Raw genomic sequence first — 25,101 nt, 5'->3', positions numbered from 1 at the left:
CCCATCTTTGATTAAATCATGTCAACAGACACTCCTCATTTTATGTCCCCAACATCTGAATGGAGGACATTAGTAGGAACTGTCTCTCTCTCTCTCTCTCTCAGGCGATCTGTTCAGCTCGCACACGTTCTCTAATCCCGCCTGGCATTTTAATTCTAGATGTGCTGTCACCTCATTCAGTCATTTGAATGACAATGTGCGCCACACGCAACGCTTCCTGGGTGGTTATTGAGCAGAGGCGCGCCATCACAGCAAGAGAACTATCACATTCACGGGTAGAAAATGTGGTGGCGGGCGGCGGTGTTATGAATGATTCTATTCACCTGATGTAGCCTTCGGCCACTTGACCCATTGTGTCACGACTTCCTGTTCAAAATGCCGGCTGTTTTACCTGCTCAAACTAGTCTGACTCACCTGGTCAAACCTAGTTTGACTCACATATGAGTCAGACTAGGTCTCTCAAGCCAGACTGTCTCTTCTACATAAGGTGAATACTATTGACTAGTCACTCCTGTGGCCACTCCCCATAGAGAGGCAAAGTGGAACGTCACTTCCTGCTTCAGCACTGTACCAGAGATTTTCATCCGCCGTTTATTTTCCCATAGACATTTAGTAAAATGCTTATGAAAATAGTTTTACTTGTTCAAACCAAACAGTTCAGATTATATTTAGAAACAGGAGAGACAGCATAACATTTCACTCAGACCAAAACATTTAAAAAAAAAGCGAGTTTAAAGAAAATATTTTTTCGATGTTGTTTTTTAAAGTTTTGGTCCGAGTGAAATGTTCTATGGTCTCTCCCGATTCTATAGCTGAACCGTTTGGTTTGACCAAGTAAAACTATTTTTGTAAGCATTTTACGAAATGTCTATGGGAAAATAAATTGCGGAAGAAAATCTCTGGTACAGTGCTGAAGCAGGAAGTGACGTTCACTTTGCCTCTCTATACACTTTAATGTAAAAAAAAATGGCGGCACTGTCTGACAGTGGGCAGTGGGCACAACAGGGCCCAATGTGGAAACCATTGACAGTAAATACGGAAACAAACCGACCAAAACGGCACAGTGCGTTGTGCGTCGAGTGACAGTGGCCGGCGCGTGTTTCCTGTGTTTTGTTGTGTGTGAAGCCACTGGTGGAGGAGCAGGGCTGTAGCCCAGAGAGCCCATTCAAGCTCTGTGTTTTATATAGAGAGAGAGAGAGATTCCTCTGGGCACAGACCTATTGAAAACTCAGTAGGCAGGAAGACTATAGGAGGGCCTGTGTGCGACGCCCCGGCTAAATTGAAGACACATTTCGTACAGGGTGAAGTTTAGGTTTACAAGGTTTTTTTTACCCCCTCAAACATTTTTCTTGCTTATGTAACCACTGGTTTAACGGGGGGCCCATAAAGTGGTGTCTCAGTGAGAGAGAGCGAGAGGGAGAGAGACATTGAGATGCTAGTGATTAAGCACGGCCTGTGTAAATATGCATGGGTTTGTGTTTGGTACGTTGACTTTCTTAAACTGATGGGCGACATTGGGCGTATCGACTGAGTGACAGCTTTGTGTCTTAGTTAAACCTGGCTTGCTTGTGCTCGTCATGCACTATTTGCTTTTAGCTTGATGTGTGACATGGCTGCCCGACAGGCAGATCAAAGGCAGAGAGATTTGTCGAACAGAGGATGTGAGTGACTGTGTTTCGCAGCAGCAGAGGTATGGGGAACATTCCTTCCCTGATAGCAATCTACTGGGCGCTTCCGCTAGCCTCAAGACGGATACATTGGATGGTGCGGACGGAGAACAGAATGTCTTGTGCTCACTGGAGGCTCTAGTCCAGTAGAGGGCCAAAGTCACACCCACTCCCGGTTTAGGCATACGCACCAAGTGATTTCATCCGCCATTTATTTTCCCATAGATATTTTGTAAAATGCTTATAAAATAGTTTTACTTGGTGAAACCAAGCGATTCAGAATAGATTTAGAATCAGGAGAGACCATAGAACATTTCACTCAAAAATCAAAACAAAAGAGATTGATTTTTTCTTTTTTTTTTAATCCACAGTTTTTTTGTTCTTTTTTATGTTTTGGTCCAAGTGAAATGTTCTATGGACTCTCCTGTTTCTAAATATAGCATGAATCATTTGGTTTTGACCAAGTAAAACTATTTTTACAAGCATTTTACAAAATGTCTATGGGAAAATAAATGGCGGATGAAATCTCTTGGTGCGTATGCCTAACCCGGAAGTGGGCGTGACTTTGGCCCTCTATCGAAGTACATGCACACATCTCCCTGCCACATGGGGGCATGATGTTCCAACTCCCTGAGGCCTTTAGTGATGCTTTCTCATGACCCCCTGCTACAGGCACAAACATGTCTGCTACAGGCACAAACATGTCTGCTACAGGCACAAACATGTCTGCTACAGGCACAAACATGTCTGCTACAGGCACAAACATGTCTGCTACAGGCACAAACATGTCTGCTACAGGCACAAACATGTCTGCTACAGGCACAAACATGTCTGCTACAGGCACAAACAGGTCTGCTACAGGCACAAACATGTCTGCTACAGGCACAAACATGTCTGCTACAGGCACAAACATGTCTGCTACAGGCACAAACATGTCTGCTACAGGCACAAACATGTCTGCTACAGGCACAAACAGGTCTGCTACAGGCACAAACATGTCTGCAGAATAGCTGAGCTTTGTCACCAAAGTAGTGATTTGTATTTTCAGGCACTTTTCGTTGATTAATAGACCCCTTATACAGCTTGTCAACATTGAGCTGCGCGCGCAACGTGTAGGCAGAAAACCCTCAGCCCAGCATTCACAGACAGTAAAAAAGCCCCGCTGTCAGGACTGCTCTATGCCCATCTGCAACACACAGTTATATTTTACGGTAGTTTTAAAATGCAGTTCTCGGCTTACTACCACAGCTTGTCGCCTAGTGATAAGCAATGTTATGCATCGAAATTAACGTTGTTTAATGGGATATGTCTTACAGACCCATACGCACTGGCGCTGTCAATTGGCCAAGCCTAGTCATACATATCGTGCATTCCTTTATAACTGGGGATAGCGTAGATAATTATTCTGTAACTTGCAAAGATATATTGTTATGTTGATAATGCACACAACTCAATAATGACATTATGTAACGTTACTTGGTCGTTAACTAACCGAGCGATGTGGCTGAGCAGCCTACAGCTACAGGCAGCTTACCTGATTATGAAGAGCACTACAAAGTTGGGCATTTTTAATGATGTCCTCGTTCCAATCAGTTCAACTCAATAATGACATTATTTAACGTTACTTGGTTGTTAACTAACCGAGCGATGTGGCTGTTACTAGCAGCCTACTACAGTTTACCTGATATGAAATGAGCGAGCACTGCAAAGTCGGGCATTTTTAACGATTTCCTCTTTCGGCTTGCAACCAAAGACACATACGGTTAGCATAAAAGCAGTATGAGTTGACGGGATTCGGTAAAACTTTAGTCCTTGCTTTTAATGCTAACCGTAGGTGTCTTTGGTTGCAAGCCGAAAGAGGAAATCGTTAAAAATGCCCGACTTTGCAGTGCTCTTCATAATCAGGTAAGCTGCCTGAAACTGTAGGCTGCTCAGCCACATCGCTCGGTTAGTTAACGACCAAGTAACGTTACATAATGTCATTATTGAGTTGTGTGCATTATCAACATAACAATATATCTTTGCAAGTTACAGAATAATTATCTACGCTATCCCCAGTTATAAAGGAATGCACGATATGTATGACTAGGCTTGGCCAATTGACAGCGCCAGTGCGTATGGGTCTGTAAGACATATCCCATTAAACAACGTTAATTTCGATGCATAACATTGCTTATCACTAGGCGATAAGCTGTGGTAGTAAGCCGAGAACTGCATTTTAAAACTAAAATATAACTGTGTGTTGCAGATGGGCATAGAGCAGTCCTGACAGCGGGGCTTTTTTACTGTCTGTGAATGCTGGGCTGAGGGTTTTCTGCCTACACGTTGCGCACGCAGCTTGCTTTGTTGTCATTGTGACGTAGGCGTATAATTGGTCTATTATTGGAAGAAACCTATTCACCTTATGTAGCCCCGCCCACTTGACCCGTTGTGTCACGACTTCCTGTTCAAAACGCCTCAAACTGGTCCGACTCACCTGGTCAAACCTAGTCTGACTCATGTATGAGTCAGACTAGTTTTATGAGTCACAGGAAGTGTAAACACAATCAGAACTTCCGATCTGTGTTTACATTTCCTATAGTCTCTCAAGGCAGACTGTCTCTTCTACATAAGGTGAATACGGGCTGTGTGTGTTTATTTCACAAGTGTTTGGTCCCTTGAGTTGCACCATTATAGGGCACCTCGTGTATGGCAGGCAGCCACAACCACGGCCTTTCAGTCTTCGTTCAAAATGGTGTTTGCAATATGCACTTTTTTCCTCGCATGGAATCAGTCTTTCCTGAAACTTGACACATCTTGACACCCAGAGGACATCATTCTCTCTATAGATGTGTGTGTGTCATGTTTTTTAGTCTGAGAATACTACAGGCTTGATTTGAATAAAGCCTGTTCGAGGCCTATACTGAGCAGTGGTTACCTACTTACCTTTAACCCATTGATACCTGATGCAGCATTTGTGTGTGTTTCCCTTTAAGACGGTCTTAAAGGGATACGCACACAAATGAGGGATATACACGCAAATGCTGCATCAGGTATCAATGGGTTAACAGTTTGTCACATGGATGATGGGTGAAATGTGCAGATCCATGTAGTTTTTACGACTTCCCTTGTCTTGGTGTGAGTGGTTTGCTCTTAAATATTAACCAGGTCTGTAAAATTGCAATGTGGAGTTTTGAGCCGAGTGACGCATGCTTGCACACGACGGCGACACAGTATTTACGACTTTCATTTGCGATCATTGTTGAGCTCATCTAGCTAGAGAGCTCGATTCACTCATGAAAGGAATTATTTACTAATGAACTTGTTAAGTAACCATACAAGCAATGATATCTGTCTTTGTATTTGTAGCAAGTAGTTTAGTGATCCTGCAGCTGCAAGAGAAGACTGTCCTGTCCTGTAAAGTTACCTGGGCACCGACATGGTGAATGAATGTCTTTTAGCCAAAGATAATTTGTTACGCTGCCAGTTAATATTACGTTACTTTCCGTGACATCCCCACAATTGACAGGTAGGGGTGCTGCTGTATGCTGTTATTGACCAGAGCAACCAAACAGTGTTGATGTTCAGTCAGTGTTGTAGTCATCATTTCCAGCAGAAAACCAGTGTGTAGCTTAGTTTTTTAGTTTAGGGAAAAGCAACTATTTCTATCATTTCTACTGTAGCATAGTTTAGTGTGAGAGGACGATGACTAAAGGCACATTTCTGGTTACTGCGGTGTGTTCACGGTACGGAGGGTCTCCATCGTGCTCCTCTCAAAAAATTAAACTGCGCAGGCCTCCGTAAACGCCACAGTCAGTTCGGAGGCTGATCCATTGGCTAATGGTTGCTAGAGATACAGTCAATGTCTCGTCATAGACGCTGGAGTAGCTGACTGGGGGCGTGGTCAGGGTGGGGTAAATCCTCCCGTTCTCCCCATTCAGCATAGTTAGCATTTAGCTGCTAGCCCAGCCCAGGCAGACAGGATCGGTGATTCAACCACCGCAGTAAACGCACATCTGAACAGACGTCTATGTACCTGTACCTAGAATCCCCAATCCTGTAGTGTAGAGCCGCAGCACCGTCCTTTGGTGAGTCAGCTCATTGATTGAAATATGTTTTTTTTTTTACTCCACTCGCGCGCCAGCCGTAGTAACATTTTGTCGGCGTTCCCACACAGACCGACTGTATCTTCGTTGGTTTGTTACTAGGGATGTATTCTATTCGCACAAACTGACAGCCACTGGTGCCGCATTTACCATGAAATGCAGTGCCTCTGTGAGCTTGGCTCGAACACCAAACACAGTTGTTATGCACTAACCATAAATTGTTAATAAGAAAAAAACTCAGGGTGAGATTTTTGCTTTTAGATGTTTTATTGTCGAAAGTGTATGAAACCCATAACCAAAATAGCCATACATTCTGTCATTGTGTTTCTTATGTATGGAATTATAGTGAAAAAAAGAAATTATTCGTCCCCTTTTTGCTGGGAGCCCCTGGACCCCCGAACCCCACTTTGAGAACCACTGGTATTCATTCACCTTATGCAGCCCCGCCCACTTGACGCATTGTATAATGACTTCCTGTTCAAAACAGCGGCTGTTTTACCTGCTCAAACTATTCTGACTCACCTGGTCAAACCTAGTTTGACTCACATTATGAGTCAGACTAGGTTTATGAGTCACAGGAAGTGTAAATACAATCGGAAGTTCCTGTTGTATTTAGACTTCCTGATAGTCTCTCAAGCCAGAAAGTCTCTTCTGCATAAGGTGAATAGGAGATCTCTCCGAGTCCTTTCATAGTCAGTGTGTTATGAAGGGGGCGGGGCCAGAAATCACTACAGAGACGTCTGCCCCCCCCCCCCGTGACGCCCCTCTGACTTCTACAACCAGTCGGCTCATGTTGCATTCTTCTAAATGGGGTCCAGCTTTGCCCTACTTTACTCGCCTACGGTGCGCTCCGGTGTCACTCCTTCACCGCTACCTCCCGAGAGAGCATCTCGCCGGCCCCCAGCCAGACCAAAACCATGAGGTGCACACTTTCCTACCCACTCCCGTGCTACCCCGGGCTCCCGCGGCGCCACGCCGGGTGCTGCCCCGCGGCGCCGCACGGCCACGCGGGCTCCGACGCTCCGCTGCTCTCCTGCCGGAAACGCCGCAGGTAACGGAGCCGGTCGCCCCCCCCCGCGCTGCTCTGCATGCAAATCCTGCACGCAAATCCTCCACACGACCTGCTGCTGTGTTTGCGAAGCACGCCGGGCGTGAAGTTTAAAGTAACTCAGATGTAGTGAAAGGTTCAGTAAGTGCTGTTTAGATTTTGATGGATGGAATGGAACTGGTGTGATTAGGTATCCCGTTATCCAAATAAGGCTTTATTCTGTGTGTGTGTGTGTGTGTGTGTGTGTGTGTGTGTGTGTGTGTGTGTGTGTGTGTGTGTGTGTGTGTGTGTGTGTGTGTGTGCGCGTGCACACATTCTGCTCTGTTATTGATGGGGATTTGTCGCCGGATTAATTAGCAGACCTGCACTGATTGGACAGACCGGCGCTACACTTTGACGCCCCTAGCCGATGCATTAGCTGGAGTAACTGTTGAGCAGCACTACAATCAACCTCCTCTCTTTCTCTCCCGTAAACCTTTACAGCTGTAAAGTCAACTCCATGGCTTGACCTACATTAGTCTTAATGTATGTACATGACTTCAGCGAGAGCAGAGGAGTGGTCACCTTATATTCCCTGTCCTAGATTCCTGTGCTGAGCTGCTGACAGCGCTACTTTGATTCATTGAGCAATAACGTGTTTTTCCTCCCCCCCCCCCTCTTTTTTTCACCGTGTTCGTTTCCTCATTAGTGGTAAAAAAAAAAATCATTTTTAATGAAGATTCTTGTTAGTTGCATTTGTCTCCAATGTTTTCTTCTCATCTGTCTGCTGCTGCTCGGGAAAGCACAAGGAGGCAGAAAATAATTGTGGAAGAAAGGGAGAGAAAAAAAAGGTTCTCCACCAAAGGTTTAGACTGTTGAATCTCAGATAGCATTCTGTCCAACACCAACGTGCCTGAGACTGTGAGACACTCCACTTATGATAGCATTCATTGTACTGTAGCATGACCTCATCCATCTTCTTTTTTCTGTTTTCCACAGTGCCTCTGGAACCAATGTTGTTGCCATTGATAATAAAATTGAACAGGCGATGGTGAGTAATCCATTTCCCCAATGATCACACACTTCTCTGCTTTATGACATTTCTCTCCTGTCATTTTAAATGTAACCTTTAGGTCATTCATTAGAAATGGAAATACAGTGATACTCAATGAGCCCGGCTCCCTTTATATGCATCTTTCCAAATTAAAGTCATCAACCATCTTTGGGTTGACCTTTCTTGTTCTTTGTATTTTTATTTTTTTTTAATAATTGGTAGTTTCTACATCCAACTCTGCTGCCCCCTGCCCTACTTACCAGGCTTTGCCTGCAAAGCGTAAACATACTGATCTACTGGGTACACAGCAACTGTTAGCCTTTAGCTTCACTTTGTTCTCTTTGGGAACATCTTGATATCATTTGTCTGGCGCATATTAGAAGATCAGAAACAGCCCCTGTTTGCATGGTCACGTCCTACACGTTGGTGATCTTAATGGCACGCGTCTCCCCCTCGCACGCAGGATCTGGTGAAAAGCCATCTGATGTACGCGGTGCGCGAGGAGGTGGAGGTCTTAAAGGAGCAGATCAAGGAGCTGTTTGAGAGGAACTCGTTGTTGGAGCGGGAAAACGCCGTGCTGAAATCTCTGTCCAACAACGATCAGCTGTCCCAGCTCCCCACCCAGGCGCCCGGCGCCGCTGCGCCTCCCCAGCAAGGAGGACTCGGCCAGGCCCAGCCGACGCAGACGCAGACGCAGCTGCAGGCCCCGACGCAGCCGCAGCTACAGGCCCCGCCCCTGATGCAGCCCCAGCTGCAGGCCCCGCCCCCGACGCAGCCCCAGCTGCAGGCTGCGGCCCCGACGCAGACCCAGCCCCAGCTCCAAATCCAGACCCACCCCACCCTGCAGCAGCTCCAGACTCAACCTCAGCTTGACCCCGGCCAACACCTGCAACCCAGCGTCACCTCTGCTTGAAGCGCATCCGCCTTCGCTTCCCAGAGGGCCGGAAAAAAAGAGCATCTTCTGTGCAACTTATTACAATTTAGCATATGTGAAAAAAAAAAGTCTTCTTAGCCACCAGCTTTGACCACAAAGTACAGTGTGTTTGTGTGTGCGTGCCTGTGTGAGGGTGAGTGAGTGAGCAAGCAAGCGTGTGACTGAAGTGGTATGGGAATGTATGCGTGTGTGCATGTGTACTGTGGGCCTTTCCAGTGTTAATGCAATCACCGAGAGAGAGAGAGAGAGAGAGAGACAGAGAGAGAAAGAAAGAAAAGAGAGAGAGTGAGAGAAAGGAGAGAGAGATGGTATCAGGGAAGGTTGGGGCTTTTCTGACATGGCCGCTGCGCTGGGCTCTGGTGGGTTGCTGGGTTGGAGCTCGTGGACTGGACGCCTCTTCCGGGGACGAGGCTTGAGCTGGACCCGGCCCGCGACCCGCCCTGAACCCAGCCGGGGCGCGGAGGGCGAGGGGTGCGCCCCACATAAGGGACGGATGGGAGTGATTGTCAAAGAGAGCGATATTTTTTTAAATGAGATAACCTGAGTGGGGGTGAAGGGTGTATTTTTAGCCTTGCTGTTTCATGTTGTAAAGTAAGAAGTGGGAGAGAGTCTATTTTCGGAGCGCCACCGCTGCCATTACTTTGACATGGAGTCCAACCCTTTGCATCAGTCTTGATTTCTACTGTTCATGTTTTATTTATTACAGGGCTGCTATTTTCATCAATGAACAATGTCGTGAAACCTGTTTTAAAAGCGACAATAGCCTTTTTTTCCTTCTCTTCGCTTTTCTTTTACAGCGTTTCAAATGATTGGCCATACTTCCCAGGGGCAATGCATTACATTGAATAAATTAGTTTAAAAAAATGTAGGCAATGTTAAAGAAATTCTGACAAATGTGTAACACTAACTGAAATCTTACCTTCGAATGCCAATTCATAGTTAAAAGTCAAGATCCAGTATGAATGTAATTTTTTTGTATAGAGTGTAAAGTATTAAGAGCCTTGCAAGGTGACCCGTCACCTCCTGACATCAAATCTTAACATGAATCTGCAGTAGGCATTTGATGAAGACTTCAGTTCTGTTTGGTAGTTTCTTCATCGAAAAATGGATTCTTATTGCCATACCCCCCTCCCTATTTCCATGGGTTTATTATTCTTTTCAATGTTTTTTCCTAAGGGGGCCGGGGGGAAAGAAGCTGTGAAATCATTCAACCTACTTTGTAACCAAAGATGCAAAGCTGTGTAAATCGATTATTTTTTAAATGCACATGTATTTTTTTTGTTTTTTGTTTTGTTACTTCCTCCTTCACAACAAAATATTTTGTTGCTGTTCAGCATGTTCTGCATGATCTGTAATCTTCAAACCACTTTCTTACCTCATTTTTATTCAGCACTCTTATTGTAAGATAGTCGTCTGTGAACAATGTCAATGGGGGGGAAACGACGTGGAGCAAAGAGCTGGTGTTGGCGGGGAGAAAAATATCCTAGTGTTACAGACACTAGTCACAGAAAATGAAGTGAGCCATGTTTTGTTCATTTAAATGGTGTTTGAATTTCACATGCCAATAGTTTTGTTACATTGCAAATTTTAATGTATTTAAATAAAAGCAATATTCAGATTCCGAAAGTTTGTGAAGCTTTCTTTTGTGACCAGAAAGCAGTATAAAACCATGTCAGGTATTGTCACTGTCTTATGTCAGTGGGGATATTTAACGATGGGGAAAACTGCCTAAATAACCTTCAACCTCTGGAACCTCAAACTACCCTTGACGTAGGATTTAATTTGCACATTTTCTGGGCATATGCCTCCTTTCTCTATCCCCCACTCACTGCTGTTCTCATGTTTCACCACTAGATGGCACTGTGTGATTAGTAAACGAGAAAGGTTGCAGCATGCACACCAGTGTATCCCTAGGGGTACGTGAGCAGCTTGCAGAGGGTACATGGAAAGATTGGGTATTACAATTTATTTCCAAAATGATAAAAAAAATACATCAAAGTCATAAGACAGCCCATTGCTAAATGCTATGTGCACGCCATTATTAGTAGTATTTACTTGTACATTTGTGTATCCACCACAGCCAGTGTTTGTCTGCAGCACAAAGAACACGCATGAGCGGGGGTACTATGGGCATGGCAAAACCGCTCTAGGGGGGGGGGATGTATGTATGTACTAACATACGATGAAAAAGGTTGGGAATCACTGATCTACAGACTGGTTTGAAGCTACACGCTGAAAGAGAAAAACAGTGTGGCATTTCTTTATTTGAACAAACATTACAAAACAACTTTTAAAAATGTCAAAAAAGGTAGAGAGAACATACGTGCTACCCTAGCAACTACACAGCAGTCCTCGGAAAGGAAAAATCTTCATCCAAGCAGTCGTCATGATACTGTCAACAGTTCCAGGGTCAAAGGGAGGGGGGGGGCGTAAAGAGCGCTTTCCTTCCCAGCACAGGATCTCCACAATACAAGACAAATAGCGGAGTACAATGATATCAATAATGATGAATGGAGATTTTAAAATAAACACTGTCTTCCATTAACACTTGCACCCTGGAGTTCTCATAGTCGAGTAGTTGTGCACTTTGTACTCGTACTCCTCCCACGGCCCCCCCTCCCATAAGTCAAGTCAATCAGTGGGTCAGCGCGACACTAGTCAGCAGCACTACTCCCTCAGAAAGGTTGGGGTACAGTATGTGGGTCTGAGCACGGGAAAAGGTTTTCTTGCGGTCCTGCTGTTGTCGCTGGCTTAACCCACGGTGACAAACCTGCTGCCTTTGTTGCTCTGTGCCGTGGCCGTGCGCTGATCTTTCAGGATGCGGAAGCGCTCGTTCAAAGTCAACGCCGTCTGCTGTGGAGAAGGAAAAGACGGGAGACACGTTCACGCATTTTGTTCGCTCATCTTTGAGCATTAAGTTTAGATGTTTTGGTCATAAAAATGATATCTGAGAAAGGGCGATGAGTGAGAGGATCCAGGGATGTGAGTACTTGAATTTTGATGCTCCCGCGCTCATGTATGCATCCGTATAGAAATCTGAAGTAAAGCGATGCTCTCACCGGTTTCCCAACACTGTTGATGTCAAACTGTAGAGGCACTCCTTTTGGTATTTTCTTCTCCACTACTTCCATCTTGACGGGGGCGGGGCTGGCAGGCGGGGGATGCAGGGACCAAGCAGTGGGAGGCCTAGGGAGAATACAGAGAGACTTATGAATTTGCTGCAGGCTTGCATGTGATTTGTGATGGGTGATGTGAAGCAAGGGCATGTTCAACAGCATGTCAAACTCCTCGTTACGTTTGTCAAAAGTATCGATACTCAAAATTTGAAACTACTATACTCATTTGCAACATTATCGATATACCAGTGGTGCTTCTCTTAATGAAAAACCAAACATATTATTTCTCCGCCTCCACTAGCCAGGCACACCCTGCACCACTGCCCACATCCCCTCCTCTCACTAGCCAAGGCCATAGCCATGGAGTCAACATTTGGGGGCGGGATGGGTGGGACCAAATCTGCCGGATGCTGTTGTGATGTCATTGTTCGGTCTCACTCACCTCCATGTCATCTGCTCTCCCTGCACTGTTAGCATCATCATGCTCTCTCTCTCTTTACTCTGAATGCACCAGTGAAATAAATATTATCAGTAAACAAGTGGCATTTCTTGCCATGATGTTCAGGAATGGATTTACTAACCATTTCTGATCTGAATGGCAATGATCATTATATCAGGAAACACTGACTTATCTAATGCACTACTCTATACTTCAATCATCTGACTGGTGCTCATGATCTCAGACAACTTTAAAATATTGTTTTAAATTTAGAAAAAAAATTGAGAATGTTCTTTTTTCCTCTGAAGTATCGAAAATGGTATCGCATATCGATATTTTCCTGGGTATTGTATCGAAGTTATGAATTCTAGTATCGTGACAACCCTAATCCTCATACATATTACTGAGAATTAATCATTGTCAGAGTATGAATCAACAATAATCCCTCAGTGTGCTTATGCAAATTAATAATTCATAAATGATCATTCTTACTCAGGCTGTGTTCTGGCTGTGGGATTGTCAATCGAGACAGTCAAGATTCCACTGCTGTTTGTTGACGTACGCCACCTGGTGGTTTATAAATAGACAACATTTATTATTATAGGATATAAACACGCATCACATCCTCACTCACATAGATCTCCTCCCCAACATATCTCCCTCATACAGACAGATATATCAATACTGATACAGGTCATCGGGTGTTTTAACACCAGCGTCTTAAGAACACTCACTGACGAGTTCTGACTGGAGTGGTGGAGCGGGGATTTGCAGCAGCAGCGGGGGAGTGCGGATTTGGCTTCTGCACCTGGGTGTGTACCTGCAACACGGAGGAATGAAGAGTCAACAGGGGAATATTGACAGTAGGTTTGCTCTATAAATAGGTTAAGTCACAAAGAGCCCGGATAAACAGATTATATAAACATGAGTAACTGACAGGTGGAAGGACTCGTGCACGCGATTATTCAAAGCAGAATTTCTTGTTCTATAAATACATAATTAACCCCCACACGCACCAGGATGTCACACGGGCCCTCTGATGAATATAAAGTACCTTGAGTCCCCTATGGAAGAGAAACGTCGCCTGGCGGGCGTCCCTCTGCGCCTGTTGGACGGGTGGCAGTGGCCTGCAGCAGTGGGACACAAATATTAGCATTGAGAATATAGCTTTGTAATCTGTACAGAGCTATCAAAATGCACTATGGGTGCAAATGCCATATGATGAGCTTCAACCATGCAGGCATTAAGCAGCAAATTCAGGTCTATCTATGATCATTTAATTGCCACTGGGTTGCTGAAACACATCCTTTGATGTACAACTGACCCGGTGGTAATTAAAAGAAAAAAAGATGGAAGTTTTCAGTGCTAGAAACTATCAAAGATAACGTTTGCCCTGGGCGTAAGATATGGCCCAAAGTGTTTCAAGCTTGGCCCAGCAGCGCTACTGATGACATAAAAATTATATCATAGGTGCATTTTGAGATGACAGAATGCACGAGGCTCAAACTCAGAGATTCTGGAAGGCTCAATCCAAGCACTTGTAAGGGCCTCTTTATAAATCCAAGCACTTTCAAGTACACGGATTCGAACTAGTCACCTTTAGGTGACAGTCACCTTTTTCATCCCAAAATAGGAGGATTTCTGAGTGGTCTTATGTATGCCCTGGTATGTCACTTTTTTCACTCTCCATGACTGTGCATCCCTGCAAGTAGTTTCCAGACCCGTGGCAACCCTGAATTGTATGCACTGACTTTTTTTTTAAGTACCCCCCAAATATTGTAAACGCTCCCATTTTTTTAGACAGTGGGGCAAAAGTTGCCCCCAAAATATTGTTTAAATGTCCTACACTGACTCCCACAATCCTCTTTGTGTATTCAGAAAGAACTATAGGTTGTCGCGGCCACCTCTGCTCCACCGTGGGACTGAACACCGGTACTTTTTGTTGTTGTTGTGAAGAATCATAATGAGACCACATTCACACTTCCTGTTCTCACCGCCGCCGCAGCTGAAAGGGTCTCCTGAGCGGCGCTGCGTTCGGACCTCTCTGCACGTCCGCCTGCCTGTACGGCCGCCTCTGCACCTCTGGCTTCCTGTACTGCTGGGCTTCAGTGCGTTGGATGAAGGGTCTGCTGTTCTGTCCTGTTCTCTGGAAAGGGACGTTTGATAGATGATCTTTAATGCAGAAAGATTGTGCACGGTGGCTCAGTGGTAGCGCTGTCATGCCTCACAGCAAGGTCCCGGGTTTGATTCTCGCCTGGCACACTGAGGGTGTGTCCCCAGTCTCATGTCCTCAGTGCTTACGGCCCAGGTGGGCTCGTCAAAAAGGGCCTTTCTGTGCCGAGTTTGCATGTTCTCCCCCCGTGCTCTCCTCCAGATAGGAACCCCCTGCTAAAAAAAACATGCAAAAAATAACAATAATAATAATAAAGATTGTGCATTATTTCTTGTGTACTCTCCCAGAAGGCTGTGATTCCAAGTCAGTGTATCTGTGTAATATCCACTGACTACTTTATGCTTCTGTGTGGTGATACGGATAGAGAATAATCCCTTTACAAGAAATGGGTCCCCTCTCACAAATTTCCTATGAGCTGGCAGGCAATGACTGTCCAAGTTCATATTTATTTCATGGAGTAGCTATACATGTGTACACTACTAAACTACCAGTTTCACTTGTGTCTCATTGTGAAAACCAAACAAAATTCTGTGATGGTGTCCACTCTGTGGAGTCAATATTGGTATTGTTAGGTAGAAGAAGAACTGGACGGACAAACCTGTCTTTATTGTCAGTGACAACACACAACACATGCATGCTGACGGTGGCTGGTGAAGTACAGTCTCTGCATTTATCCCATCCAGGCTTTTCCTTCCTCCCAGGGACAGGCCAGGAGCAGTGGGCAGCTTTCTTGTGTACAGCAGAGGTACAGAGGACCAACTTCAGTTGCAGTCGTCACTGGTCAGATGACAATCTTCTTTTTAGCGGGGGTCCATAGTAACGATGTTTTATGGAGGAAACCCCAGGGGAGCACAGGGAGAACATGCAAACTCCCCACAGAAAGGCCCTTTTCACAAGATAGCCTACCTGGGCACCAGGCACTGAGGACATGGGGGGACACGCACTCAGCGCCACAGCATCCCAGGCGGTAATGGAACCCAGGACCTTCTAGCTGTGAGGCGACAGCACTGCCACTGTGCCATCTTGCCCCATGTAGTTATTTTGCTATATAAACAACGTGCAATGTCTCATCTTGGAGGTTTTACAGGGGCAGCAATTTCTTTAAAGAGGCAAAAAGTACTCTTATCTATCTATCCATCTATGTATCAGTGTAGGGAATTTAAAAAAATATTTTGGGGGCAACTTTTGCCCCCACTATCTAAAAGCTGGGGGCATTTACCAATTCTTTTGAGTACTTTAAAAAATAATTATTATTAGTGCATAAAGTTGCTCAAGCGTAGTGTGAACAACAGCGCTGTTTGTGTGAGTGTGTTCTTCGTCATCGTCTTCTGTCAACCAGCTTGCAGGTGCTGAGTGTATGTTAGAGATGGAAATTAAATTAATTGAATGAAAATAAAATTATCAAAATATTGGGGGCAATTTTTGCCCATGGATCATGGTTTTTAGGGGCATTCTGAGATTTCTTGGGGGCATTTTTGCCCTTGTCACTGGCTAAATTCCTTATCTATCTATCTATCTATCTATCTATCTATCTATCTATCTATCTATCTATCTAATGTCAGTGTGACAGGCCCTGGTGTGTGGGACGTCCTGCAGTAAGTTACCTGGGTGACTGCTGCTCTGTTCAGAGAGCTGATGCCTTTCATCAGGGCAGTTGGCCGCCTGGCTGCCAGGCCTGTGATGACCCCTTGACCCCGTCGTCGACCCACAGCAGGAGGGACCCTTCTGTTTCTCAGCTTAGTGACCCCTCCTCTGGACACACCACCCCCTGGTAAATATGACATTATATTAGGATGTGTGGGTAGTGTTGACGGATAACATGTTTAACGTGGAAGTTACAGCAAACAGCTGAAGACGCTTTTGGGCGCACCTCTTTGGACGGGTCCTCCAGTCCTCACCACCTTTCCTTGGGCTAAACGACCTTTCCTCATTACTGCTGGACGGTCCTGCCTCCTCCGTGATTGTTGCTCTTTTTTGTTCAAGCGAATGATGTCATCTGTTAAAGTTGACACGAGCAAAACATTCAGAATAAACCAGACAGCTGGAAGATCACGATGAGACCTAGCTAGTTAGCTGCTGAATGTCCGTAGGCTATCGATGCTAAAATAATCTCCCAAACAGTTTACGTTGCGTTACTACGTTAATGTTGTTAGTAGGCTAGTAGTAGCTAGCTTCACTGTGTGGTAGTAACGTCGTTATCCGGTTGGTTAGGCATCGAGGGCCTTACCTAGTGACATGTCGACCTTATCAGGCACCACTGGCGATCTCCCCCGACCTGCTGTAAACCCATTTTTGCTCATATCTTAAAAATAACAAACAACACTGATTAGAAAGAGAACTGAGACGCAGCACTTCACTTCACGTTGCCTTCTACTTGTTAGCAACTGCTAGCCGTCTGCTGCTACGCTAACAACAACCCCTCCCCCTCCGCAGCGCAAACGGCGCCGCGCACGCGCAGTGAAGGCGTGTTCATTTGCATTGTGGGAAATGTAGTGTTGTCCAACATAAACACTGGGTTACAAAACCCCAAGACTCACGTGTACTAGCTACATGTGTGTAACTGGTTGTGTAAGGGTCTGCGGGTGTAGTGTTTCTGGGTCAAGGAGGTGGATGGACTGCGTTTCCTTGCTAATTTCGCATCGCACTTTCAGGAGGTAGGAGAATGATCATGATCATTGTTTTTGTCTCGAAAAACAAGGCATCTATTCTATTTTGTGTTTCTCGCTAGGACATTTTGTTGTTAGCACTAACAGGTAAGAGCAAAAATGTGTAGCCTATTTCTGATATTGGGGTGATTTTTTCTTTCTGTAGCAATAAGGCACGCACTGAAGTTTGTTACCTAGCCAAACCATCTTTGTTACCTAGCCAAACCATCATGTCAGCGGGAAAACGCAGGGCAACTGCTGCCAAAGGTCCAAGTGCCAAGCAGCTGAAGTTTGCTGTACTGAACGAGGAGAAGAAGGAGCGAGCAGATGGCTGGCTGCAGGAGCATGTGGTGCAGCAGAGGACACAGAAGAAGGAAATGGAATTCAATAAAAAGCGCCTTCGTTTGATATCAGACACCCAAAAGATGAAGCAGAGCTCGGAGGGAGTCCTGTACTGGATGCTAAGGGACCATAGAATTCAAGGTAAAAAAAAAAAAAAAAAAAATCTCAACAGCAGCACACAGAGGAAGTTCCTTGGTTTAGACTTTCTGCTTTGGCAACACGTCTGTGTGTTTTCCTCTGTCTTGTAGATAACTGGGCGCTGATCCATGCACAGCAGCTTGCCTTGGCTGAGAACCTGCCCCTGCACATCTGTGTCTGCCTGGTTGTCCCCAAATCACAGCTGTCCACTCTTCGACATTACAGTTTCATGCTGAAGGGTCTGGAAGAAGTTGCAAAGGTACAGACCTCACGCTTTATCTGGAACTAAAACACTCCAGTTTCCATATAGAGAGACAGCAAAGAACAGCAAATTCCGAAATGCAGGATGGCAGGGGCAGAGGGCTGACATTTGGCATTGAGGTCAAGTGTGCGTGTGTGTGTGTGTGTGTGTGTGTGTGTGTGTGTGTGTGTGTGTGTGTGTGTGTGTGTGTGTGTGATCTTAGGTTTGTGTTCATGCCAATCGGCTAAAAAGGGGGCGGTGGAGTGACACATTTTGAAATGCAGTGGCAGAGTAGGGTGGGCTGCCCATGCCATCCCGCATTTCGGAAATTCACATGTGGTCGCAGCTATTGCGAATTTGTGCTGGTTAAATTGTTGTTTACATTCTCGCAAGCCAATGCCATTGCTAGAAATATTTCCTTATTGTGGTTGTATTGAAACATGAACCCCATATCGCCATCATAGGGGCGGCTTTAGCTCAGGAGGTAGAGCGGGTCGGCCAATGACGCAAGGGTTGGCGGTTCGATCCCCGCTCCCTCCCAGCTGCTGTCGTTGTGTCCCTGGGCAAGACACTTACGTAATCCTCCTTGCTCCCGATGGTGTGTAGGCAGCCTGCCGCCATCGGTGTATGAATGGGTGAATGTAGACTATCTACTGATTGTAAAGCGCTTTGGATAAAAGCGCTATATAAATGCAGGCCATTTACCATTTGCCATCAAATCGTTTTGTGAGATAAGCACATATTGATAAACTGTATTGTCCATAACTACTTCATTTTAGATGTGTAAGTAAAATGTAATGCACACATGACAACCATTTTCTGTGCCATTATCTCATTGATGTGTGAGCAGGACACGGGCTCAATTGAACCCAAAACCCGAGTCTGTGAGGCTTAATTTGCCCTTTTCTCCTGACCCAACAGGAGTGTAAAACCCTGGACATCCAGTTCCACCTGCTCCATGGTGCGGCGGGGGAGGTGCTGCCCAGCTTTGTGTCAGACCGCGGCCTGGGGGCCGTGGTGACAGACTTCTCCCCTCTCAGAGAGACGCTGCAGTGGCTGGAGGACGTCAAAAAGGGGCTTCCAGAGGACGTCCCCCTCATACAGGTAAAGACCCGCACTCAGAAAGGTGATTTTGTTTTGGGCAGGGATGGGATGTAGTCTTTTTTTTTTTGCTGTCTTCATCACATCTCTACATATCTTTATATTTTCTGAATGTGAAGTCGTTTCATTTAAGCCTGACAGGTGATGTCATTAACCTTATCATACTCTGTTTATGTCCACTGCCTTTATTTATGTACATCGTGTGCGATCAATTACCACCTTATCTGTCACATGAATGAAACATCTGCTTTCCCTTCCATAGGTGGATGCCCATAATATTGTGCCCTGCTGGGTAGCATCCGGTAAGCTGGAGTACTCTGCCAGGACCATCAGGGGAAAGATTACCAAGCTCCTGCCAGAGTTCCTCACTGAGTTTCCTCTGGTGGACAAACACCCTTACACAGCGTCAACAACTGCCAAAGTAAGTTCTCTCTAATAACCTGAGATTCCTGAACACAAGTCCCTGCTTAAGTTGTGATATGTTTTTAGTTTTCTTCGATCGGCAAAAGAAAAAAAAACATTTCGAGAAATGAGCTGTCAGCGAGCCCTACAACAAAACAGCTGCTTCAAACCTTCAAATAGTGGTCTCCTCTCCTCTCTTGGCGCATTACTTATTGATGAAGATGTGCCATAGATAGACTCTTCTGACTGTTCAAAAGTAAAATCTCTCTTCCCAAAACGACATATCGGAGCCTCAGGGGCGTGAGGTTTCCACTGCAGCGGTGTGATTGATATGCCATCCACAGGTTTGAGCCGCCGCTAGCCTCCTACTGAGCTACGAGCTGATGGTGAAAAGCCCAGACTTTTTACTTCTCTACTTTTGATGTGCCCACTTCTCGGTAACGCTGGAGCGTATTTCCACTCATCACCGTCAGCTGTGGCCCCCGAGTGATTTCCTCTCCTCTTCTCTTCCCTCTCGTCTTCCCCTCACAGCCGGTGGATTGGGCCGAAGCTCTGGCGTCGCCGCAGGTGGACAGGGCTGTGGGAGAGGTGGAGTGGGCGGAGCCTGGGAGCAGGTCGGGGATGGCCATGCTGGAGTCCTTCATCGATCTGCGCCTCAAACACTTTGGTTCCCACCGCAACGACCCGAACTCTGCTGCCCTCAGCCAGCTCTCCCCCTGGATCCGCTTCGGTCAGTAGGAGGAGGGAGAGGGAACTTGATGCCCTTGTCTCAGGATTCCCACAGTCATGGAAAACTAGGAAAATACATGAATTTTAGGGATGGGGCGATGTATAAGAATTAAATACATTGCCAATACAAGCTACATTTTAAACTGCTGCTGTAATCACAAATGAAATGGCTTGATCAGCACAATTTGACGAGCTTTCCTTTGAAATGATCTTACCTATGTGTTGTTTACATTCTAGCAAACCAGTACCATTGCTACAAATATAATACAATTCTGCAAGACGTCGTTGTCATCAAAGCATATCATCCCATCCCTATGAATTGCCATAGAAATACAGTACCCTGATTACTAGTCATGAAAATGAAAGAAGAAAAAAAATCTCAGAATGTGTAGCAAGTAGGAACCCTGTTTTTCTCAACTTACTCCTTTACCACCTCTTGCTCCCTCTTCCCACCGCTATCTGTGCTCCAGTATTTTCTTCGCTGTATCTCCCTCCTTTATCCTGTCCATCCATCTCCCTCCTTCACGGCCTTATTTAACCGTCTTTCCTCCACCTGTCTCTCCATCTCGTCAGGCCACTTGTCGGCGCAGCGCGTCACCCTGCAGGTTCAGCACAGTGGGAAGAACGCAGGCGAGTCGGCCGCCTCCTTCATCGAGGAGCTGGTGGTGCGCAGGGAGCTGACCGACAACTTCTGCTTCTACAACGAGAAATACGACAGCATAGAGGGTCAGTCGAGATCTTATGAAATCGGTCACTGTTTGTGATGAGTGTCCTCTGTAAGGCATCATTCACATGACCTTACCAGCCAAATTAATTTATCCAACTTTACAATTTTGGGGTGTACTTTATAGGGCTGTGGCGATTCACTTATCTCCCGATTCGATACTATCACGATTCTTGGGTGCCGATTCGATTTATATTGCGATTCTTAAGTATTGCGATTCTACGATTATTGCGATTCGATATTACGATTTATTGCGATTTTTGTTAATTTTTTTCTTTTCTTTTTTCAGTTTGTTTGTTTTTTTACACTAGATTAGAACATGTGAAAAGTTGAATCATACACTAGAGACTGTATATTATATATCATGAGTAGGGCTGGGCGATATAGTTAAAAACAGGGGCGGACTGGGATCATAATTCAGGCCGGGCATTAGATACCAAGCAGGCCAGGCCGATATGGGCCGACGCGCGTGAAATTTGGGCCGTTTGCAGCCCAATTGGGGCCGTTTGAAGCCAGATTTGGGCCGTTTGAAGTCCAATTTTACAATGAGATGCACCCACTTTAACCCTGAAGTGTAATTATTACTTCAGACTAACTAATAAAGTAATAAAACCACTAGTAAACCAGTAGGCGGCGCCTGGCCTGCTGTTCAGTGAGTGGCCTGACTGCAAGCACCCAAAAAAAAAAAAGAAAAAAAAATATATATTTTATATTATTATGCACATCATAAAATCCACTTTGTTGTTTATCCATTCATTCCATTTGAAAACATTGCTTTATCTGTGTGGTGTCCAGGTGCTTATGAGTGGGCACAGAAGACCTTGAAAGATCACGCCAAAGACCCCAGGCCGTACGTCTACACACAGGAACAGCTGGAGAACGCTGAGACTCATGATAAGCTCTGGAATGCAGCTCAGGTAGCACATTTCATCCAAAACACCACACAGACCTGCATCCTTCCCATTTAAAGCATCGCTTCCTATCCATCCTGGTTATTCATCACGTGGCAGCTAAAGTCTTTGTTATGCATTGTTGAAAGTAGTATTAACAAGGTTTCCCTGCCACTATCTCACCACCAGTACCAGATGGTCACTGAGGGGAAGATGCACGGTTTCTTGAGGATGTACTGGGCTAAGAAGATCCTGGAGTGGACATCCTCGCCAGAGGAGGCGCTCTCGATCGCCCTCTACCTGAATGACCGCTATGAGCTGGACGGGCAGGACCCTAACGGTTTTGTCGGTAAGTAACAGGTTGAATTGGTCACTTCTCATTCGTGCAAGGCAGTGATTCCCAAAATGTGGGCCGCGGGCCACGAGAGGTCATTTACAATAAATACATAAATACAAAGTTTTTAATTTTCAATTTTGTAATCAAGTCTGAAATTACCATATCATATTTACAATTAAATATTTGCATTATTCTTCAGGTGACGCAATGTAACGTTACCCAACATGTGATTCATATCCAGTGTATCGAGATAAACTGTTTGCGGGTGGTCTCATAGATACTGGTGTAAATCTTGTGTTATTAATGGCAATTTATGGCCTTATAGAGTGAGCTTCATGATCCCACAGGAAAAACAGTAACGTCAAATGTTAAAAAATAAAATAAAATTGCATTAATAGCTTGTGGATTTCTGTTGTTGCTCATCACAGTTTAACAGAACTGTGGAATAAAACATGAACTTTTGAAGTAAGTCACTCTGTCCTGCAAAGTGTGTGGAGTGTGCAGTCCTTTCATATGGATGTGTATCCTCCAGTATATAGGCCTATAGGCAAATATGTCATACTTGATCTTAGTCTGGTGTGTTCATCAAAGTTGGATTAAAGCAGCAGTTCTCAAAATTGTTCTGTCTGTGTGCTTAAAAAAAAAAAGATCAATCAAATAAAATAAAATAAACTTTGGTGGAAGTATATAATCAACAATAAAGTTGAATCTGTAGTTTTTACACAGTATTAATGTTGTGATAAGACTAATACAGTGCCCCGGGCATGCCCTCCCTGCCCCACTTTGAGAAACACTGGATTAAAGGGTTGGGTGGGCCGCGGAAGCTTTTCAGATTTCAAATTGAGCCTCAGCCTAAGGATTGCACTGAGTTTGTTCTCAAAAGCATCCTCTCCCCACTGCTTTTCCCCCCTCCAGGTTGTATGTGGTCTATATGTGGCGTCCATGACCAGGGCTGGGCAGAGAGACCCGTTTTTGGAAAGATCCGCTACATGAACTACAAAGGCTGCCTTCGCAAGTTTGACGTGGCTGCGTTTGAGAGAAAGTACTGTCCCAAAAACCTGTGAAGTATGAAGAAGTTCTGAAAGACGGAGGTGGGGAATATCTTGTTTTCAGGTGACGTGACGTCACAAGGGGCGGGGCTATAGTGGACGAGACACGTGAACCAGCAGCAGGCTAGGCAGGAAGTGATAGGAAAGCACTAGCAACACCAGGCAAATCGGACAAGTTGCTGGAAAGATCGCTTCTCTTTATTGTATATGGATCATAACCTACTGTATATGTTTTGCAATCGTCTAGCGATACCTGCAGCGTGGAGCGGCATGCAACCCTCTTGCATACTCGCTTCCCTCCATTCTCCATAGTAGCTCTGGAGGGCTGCCCTCCAGCGCCGCCCTTCGACGTCATTGGAATCACGTGGTTGCAAACAAGCTGTAGTCCGACACCCTGCGTGCCATACTTCCTACCTCAGGATACGTTTTCTACATGCTTTCTAGCTGCAGATTTTCTTCCGTTTAATTTTGCTGCTTGTTCTCACAAACGCATTCAGTAGACTGTATACATGTCAGGAGGACCGGGGCAATTGGTGTTGTTGAATGTTCCGACATTTATCTTTATGTTTGTTGATCAGAACCATTAGTTGTTTCCTGTTACTTTACTGTGCAGTGAACTATGGCAGCTAAACTTACATTTGGATGATGATTAGTCGTCTATATGTTGTCTCGGTTTGTAAGCATGACATTGTTGAGATTGTTTGGATCAGGGACATATTTATCTGTTTTATATTACTATATGTTTCTTACATTGGACACTGTGCTTTGACTTCTTTGTTATTGTCTTGTTTTCAATGACTTGCTGTGCTTTCAGACTCCTAAACGATGGCCTCCTTTCATAGCACTTAACTCTTCTCAGCAGTGACCTTTCACTGTTTACTTGTGCCGGATGTTTTCACTGTATTGATAGTTTCCGCTTCTTTTCTTTCTTTTTTTGCTTTTAACACAGACTGTTCCATTTATTTCTCAGTATTTTCTCAAAAGAATTTACTCATCCACAGTCATTTAGACTTCATTAGAGTTACATTTGATTCAGAATGTACTATAGGCACACTTTGGACATGTGCAAGCTACAGTGAGACCTGTGGCATACAGAACCATTTAATGTGTTTCCTTTGCTTCAGTGAACAGACTGAAAAACAGGGTTTAAAACAGATTTCTACACTGTATCTGTAGGCTATAATGCCATTAATTGAACGGTGACAAAATATAATTTGGATTAGACTGATCCTATGCCTATTTCTTCTATACCCATATAGCCTGCAATCCATCCAAAGGAGACCCAAGAAGGCAGTGGCATAGGGTAGTCATGAGGGAATGCAAGCAATTTTGACTGGTCCCTAGTACATGCTAGTTTCGAAGTACACACAAGTTCAAGTTCTTTATTAGTGTCCCGAAAGGGCAAATTGGTTTACAGCAGGCAGTAGTGCAGGCAAACAAAAACAACAACAGACATGTGACTGACAACATAGCATGGGACAACCTAACTTGAGCAAGTCTGGTGCAAACGATAAAAGAAAAAAATTGAATAGAAAAAAATTGAACGAAATTATCAGTAAAGTCAACGGGACAAATACTGACATTAAAATGCAACCAACTCTGGTGGATGGATAATAAGACATCCTCACAGAGACAAGAAGTAAACAATAAAAGTGCCATCTTAAATAAAAATAAAAATCATAAAAGTGCCATCATAAAGTGCCAGTGCAAGTGTCAGTATCAGGAACTGAAACATCACGTACGATTTCTACCTACCTCTGGCAACATTGACTGCTCGGATCAAGGCAGGGACGAAGGAATGTTTGTACCTATTTTTTGTAGTCCTAGGGGCACGAAAACGAAGGCCAGAAGGCAGTAGTGTATACTCTGCGCAAGCAATGCACAAGCAATGCACATGCACACGCACACACACACAAACAACATTTCAATAATGAGAGACTAGTAGAAAGTATAACAAGCTTTAATGATACAACAAATTAATTTTGGCGTATGACTCCATGATATGATG

General features: G+C 44.9%; 3 protein-coding genes across 3 annotated transcripts in view; 2 read left to right on the top strand and 1 right to left on the bottom strand.

The window, feature by feature from the left end:
* The window catches only part of LOC310796608 (TSC22 domain family protein 2-like), a 33,306-nt gene extending 22,963 nt beyond the window's left edge, over window positions 1–10,343 (top strand). Inside the window, exons 2-3 of the mRNA XM_083658823.1 lie at window positions 7,779–7,830; window positions 8,297–10,343. Coding sequence (XP_083514949.1) covers window positions 7,779–7,830; window positions 8,297–8,746 — 502 coding nt within the window. The 3' untranslated portion in view covers window positions 8,747–10,343. The remainder of the gene's footprint in view (window positions 1–7,778; window positions 7,831–8,296) is intronic.
* Window positions 10,344–11,011: 668 nt separating this feature from the next.
* LOC310797019 (UAP56-interacting factor-like) lies at window positions 11,012–16,906 on the bottom strand. The gene is made up of 9 exons (XM_083659294.1): window positions 16,723–16,906; window positions 16,366–16,491; window positions 16,100–16,263; window positions 14,317–14,468; window positions 13,377–13,449; window positions 13,057–13,142; window positions 12,815–12,889; window positions 11,827–11,953; window positions 11,012–11,620 (listed from the first exon to the last, which is right to left on the bottom strand). Exons 1-9 carry the CDS (start codon window positions 16,793–16,795, stop codon window positions 11,519–11,521), a joined length of 978 nt encoding a protein of 325 aa, XP_083515420.1. The 5' UTR covers window positions 16,796–16,906; the 3' UTR covers window positions 11,012–11,518.
* A 436-nt stretch (window positions 16,907–17,342) lies between these two features.
* Window positions 17,343–23,108, top strand: cpdp (CPD photolyase; the record flags this gene model as incomplete). Its single annotated transcript, XM_083659240.1, has 9 exons — window positions 17,343–17,623; window positions 17,731–17,879; window positions 18,783–18,965; window positions 19,225–19,383; window positions 19,896–20,094; window positions 20,667–20,819; window positions 21,613–21,734; window positions 21,897–22,056; window positions 22,960–23,108. The coding sequence occupies exons 1-9, from the start codon at window positions 17,371–17,373 to the stop codon at window positions 23,106–23,108; spliced, it is 1,527 nt and encodes a 508-aa protein (XP_083515366.1). The 5' UTR covers window positions 17,343–17,370.
* Between the last annotated feature and the right edge of the window lie 1,993 nt (window positions 23,109–25,101).

Source organism: Poromitra crassiceps (assembly GCF_964638095.1).
Source record: "Poromitra crassiceps genome assembly, chromosome: 23".
Classification (NCBI taxonomy): domain Eukaryota; kingdom Metazoa; phylum Chordata; class Actinopteri; order Beryciformes; family Melamphaidae; genus Poromitra; species Poromitra crassiceps.
This window is presented reverse-complemented; position numbering and strand designations above follow the sequence as displayed.